Below are 4312 nucleotides of genomic sequence, written 5' to 3' on the forward strand. Positions count from 1 at the left end.
ATCATTCATTGATGCAATACTCTGTTTTCTGTTGTTGATAAAAAAAAAAAAAAAAAAAAACCACACAACAACTCCACCCTTGGAAGTAGGCCCTATGCCTTTAACATTAGTAACATTTTAGCTTCCTGAGAAAATTTCATGATCCATACAATCACAGAAAACGTTGAAACAGTTAATTTTATTGTTCAGTTATACCATAAGTGAGTTTCTGAATCATATATTAAACAGTGGAAAATTGGGCTTGGAATAACAAAAATATGAATTAGGATGGATTGTTATTCATCAAACAGTGGAGGTGTTGAGTAGCATACAGGCACAGTTAAAAGTATACTTCTGGGTTTTATTAAGCTAGTGGACTAAGTCCATCAGTTGTAGAAACAAACTGGACCACACAAATAGTTTCTTCAGTTGACAAAGGACTTTGTCCAGTAGTTCAATAACATCCAACAGTCTGTTTTTAATTGTACCTAGTTCAATAACATCCAACAGTCTGTTTTTAATTGTACCTACCTCCCACTCAATGCTTCCACTATTTGGTGAGTAGCAATATATCCAGATTCATTTTATTGGGAACATATGTTGCTTTCTTTGTAGAGTAGACTGTATGAGGCATCAGTTGGTGAAAGTTTTTTTGTCAGAAAGATAGTTAATTATTCTGTTATAGTCTGTATTCTAAGAAGTTTTTCAGAACTCAGGAAGGAAGGAGACAGATCTACAGTTTGAAAGAAACCATCTCCACTTTTATAAGTGGACACCACAGCCCTCAGACCCCAGTCGTTCAGGAAATACTCCTTGAGTAATTATAAAGCTAACTGTTCAGAGGGGAAGAGCAGAGAGTCATGAAATAGTGCAAGTAGGTAGGAAGCCAACAGTGCAGCATGCGTAACTGTTAAAAACAGAGAGGAATGTCTGACACTGATGTTAATAGCACCATTTAGGTGTATGAAAAAGCATTTTATGGGTGTATGACAGAAAGTAGTGAGGAATGAGGGTCATGTTTATTATTTTCCATCGACAAAAATTTTTCAGCCTAACGTTTATTTTTTCTGCTGTTCATTCAAATAGAGGAAATAAGTTATGTAGTTATTGCATATGCTCATGTAGTAGCTAAAATTTAAAATGTCATTGCAGGAAGAAAGGAGTGTTCTAGACTACCAGGATTGTGCAGGAGGTCGATGTCTACGTGGAATAGATGGTGATACAATGGTTTGTATCACCAGTATACTTAACTCATTAAAATTGACCCATAATTATTTATATTGCCCCCAATTTCTCAATTTTGAGTGAAAATGTCTCCTTTAAATAAATATATAAATAATATATGACATTTTTAATAAAATTATAATTATCTCCTGTTCTTAAAATAAGGAGTTATAAAGTGTTAAATGATTTACTAAAGACTTTGATTTGCAGTAGTGTTCATAGCTGCATAAACTGACTTAATTGTTCTTTTGATATTCACTTGGTTTTTACCAAGAGTACATGGAATGTGTCACAGATTGGAAGTTTGGATAACAACTATTACCATATGAAACTTTGCAATGTGGATTATCTCTTCTTGCTCATACGTCGTTCCTAAATCTAATAAGTACTTTTCCTGACTTTGTATGATTTAATTGTGGACAAGTAAGCCATCAAAAATCAAAATTACTTCAATGGTTATGTTTCCTAAAATCTTATTACTCAGATAGTATGGTTATTTATGTTTGTGTGATTCGTATGATGTAGTTATGTAACTGAGGGACATTTATTTTACATATGAATTATATATCATGTTTCATAGTACCTTGCACTCTAAAAATTGTAACCCCACTAATAATCTTTTGCCGTACATATACTAGTTTAAACTACTAAATTTTGTGGTTTTAGGAATGAGTTCAATTTTATCTCATATGCAAACTCATTTAAACTACTAAATTATCTGGTTGAAGGAATGTGCTTGATTTTATCTATTATACACTATTCGGAAGCTATTTTAATTTAATGGTTTCATTGTAGCTTACAATCGGTACAGCATAAAATCCACTCTAAAAAAGGAAGACCTGGTTAAATAATATTTAAAAAGGCATTATTTATTACATGGTACACAGAAATGTCTGTTAATTGTATTATGTTATTAACTAAAACTACTTTAAAGTAGACGGTATTTTTGAAGTATTGGTATAAATGTGCTTCATCTTAGAATATACAGTGGAAACCCGATTAACTGTCATCTCTGGGACCGTGGTCGTGACAGTTGAGCAAATAGACGGATAACAGAAACACTGTATTCCTCCAAAACATAACCTCAATCAATTATTTTATGTATAGACACATATCACTCTCACAGTAATATAATAATATTTCAGAGCGAAAACAAATTAAACACGATTGTAATAGCAAATAAAACTATTTATTACATGACAAAAACATCTGTACAGTAGCTACAAAAGTTGCAAAATACGTAATGTACAGTACTGTACTGTACTATAAACTTACAGGTGAAATAGTTTATCTAGCTTGGAAATAGTCAGTCAATTTCTTCTGCCTTTTTGATGTTCGAGCTTTCACCGCTGCAATATTTTGTATTTTTCGGAGCAATAGTGCCTGCATTGCATTAGCCTCTTCTTGACTTTCAAACCATTCTAAACGCTTGGACAGTATTGTTTCGGCCTCTGAATGGCTAATGGTTTGTTTTTCTTCATGGTTTGAGCACTCGTCTTCATCAGCCCCTGCTTCTTCTTCTTTGGTGGCACTTACACTGGCAACAATTTCATCATCACTCAAAATTTGAAAACCCCCGTCCACTTTGTCACACTCTAACCACTCTGATACTTCTTCTGACGTCAAATTTGTGCTGATTTGTAAATTATTGCACAAATTGACCATCTCGTCAACTGTCACACACTCAGGTTCCTCCGATTCTTCACCTCTAGGTTGAGGCCAAAGTTTATTCCAGCCGTTCTTGAGATTTGACACTGACAAATCACTCCATGCACTGGCAACATTGAAAATGGCATCTTTAATACTGTAAGACCTCCAAAACTGTTTTACAGATGTTGATTCATCAGATGAGAGCAAACTTTCGATAAATATTTTTCTATAACGACACTTCATGTTTTCGATGATTCCCTGATCCATGGGCTGTATAAGTGAAGTTGTGTTTGCTGGAAGGAAGAGGCATGTTTTGTTGCCGTCATCACTTGTCATTTCACAAGTAGGGTGCATTGGGGCATTGTCTAATAGCAATAGCGCTTTCTGTGGCAACTTTTTTTCAGCCGAATGTGCTCTAACTTGAGGTACAAATTGTTTGTGAAACCAGTCAGAAAAAACTGATTGATCCATCCAAGCACTCTTCTGGGCATAGTATTGTGCAGGGAGAGCATTCAAATTCAAATTCTCGAATGCACGAGGTTTTCTTGATTTCCCAATCACAAGTAGGGGTAGCCTATGATTGCTGGTCGCATTTGCACAAAGCATAGCAGTGATGTGATCTTTTTGTACTTTTGAAACCTGTAGCAGCTTTTTCAGAGAGTGATGCTAATGCCTTTTGTGGTAAAGCCTTCCAATGAAGCCCAGTTTCATCACAATTGTAAACTTGTTCCCTAACAAGATTCAATTCAGCCATTTTTTCTTTAAATTGTTCCCGGAACTCAGCAATTACCGAGCTATCTGCGCTGAGTTTTTCTCCACTGATATCAAGTTGGCGAATGCCATGGCGAAATTTAAACTTGTCGAGCCATCTGATACTTGCTTTAAAAGACAAGTCACCATCAAGTTTGTTGTTCATTTCAACAGCCTTGGCCATTATTATAGGCCCTGAAAGTGGAATCCCCTGACTTCTCGCTTGTATAAACCATCGGTACATTGCAGTGTCCAATTCATCATATTTGGCAGGTTTCATTATCTTTCTTGTTTGCACATCTCCATCCATGCTCTGCATTGTTGACACATGTTGTTCTATTTTATCAGCATCACGTTTCATATCGTTAACTGTTGTTCTTCCAATTCCCTAAATCAGCGCTACACTTGTCGCAGTTTCGCCCTTTCTTAAGCGTTTTATAATTTCAAGTTTTTGATGAAGTTCTAAAACAACATGTTTACGTTTTTCAGACATTTTATCAAGTCACTGCATCACACACAACTGCACTAAATATGGTAGTGTAAAATATTAGTCAATAAAGCTTATTCAAGTGGAAAACACGTAACACGACACAGCCCGCTAGATACACTGTGACAATTACAGTCTTCTCGCCACAACTGGAAACCGATCCAGTGGTGATTGTTGACTCACAAGTGAGACAAAGACAAGAAAAGGGGGAGATGTGTTAGC

The 4312-nt window shown here is 35.5% G+C and overlaps 1 protein-coding gene across 1 annotated transcript; it reads right to left on the bottom strand.

The window, feature by feature from the left end:
- Window positions 1-2490: 2490 nt before the first annotated feature.
- Window positions 2491-3096, bottom strand: LOC124616235 (jerky protein homolog-like). Its single transcript, XM_047144538.1, has one exon. It carries the CDS (start codon window positions 3094-3096, stop codon window positions 2491-2493), a length of 606 nt encoding a protein of 201 aa, XP_047000494.1.
- Window positions 3097-4312: the final 1216 nt, after the last annotated feature.

This window comes from Schistocerca americana, chromosome 5, assembly GCF_021461395.2.
Source record: "Schistocerca americana isolate TAMUIC-IGC-003095 chromosome 5, iqSchAmer2.1, whole genome shotgun sequence".
Lineage (NCBI taxonomy): Eukaryota > Metazoa > Arthropoda > Insecta > Orthoptera > Acrididae > Schistocerca > Schistocerca americana.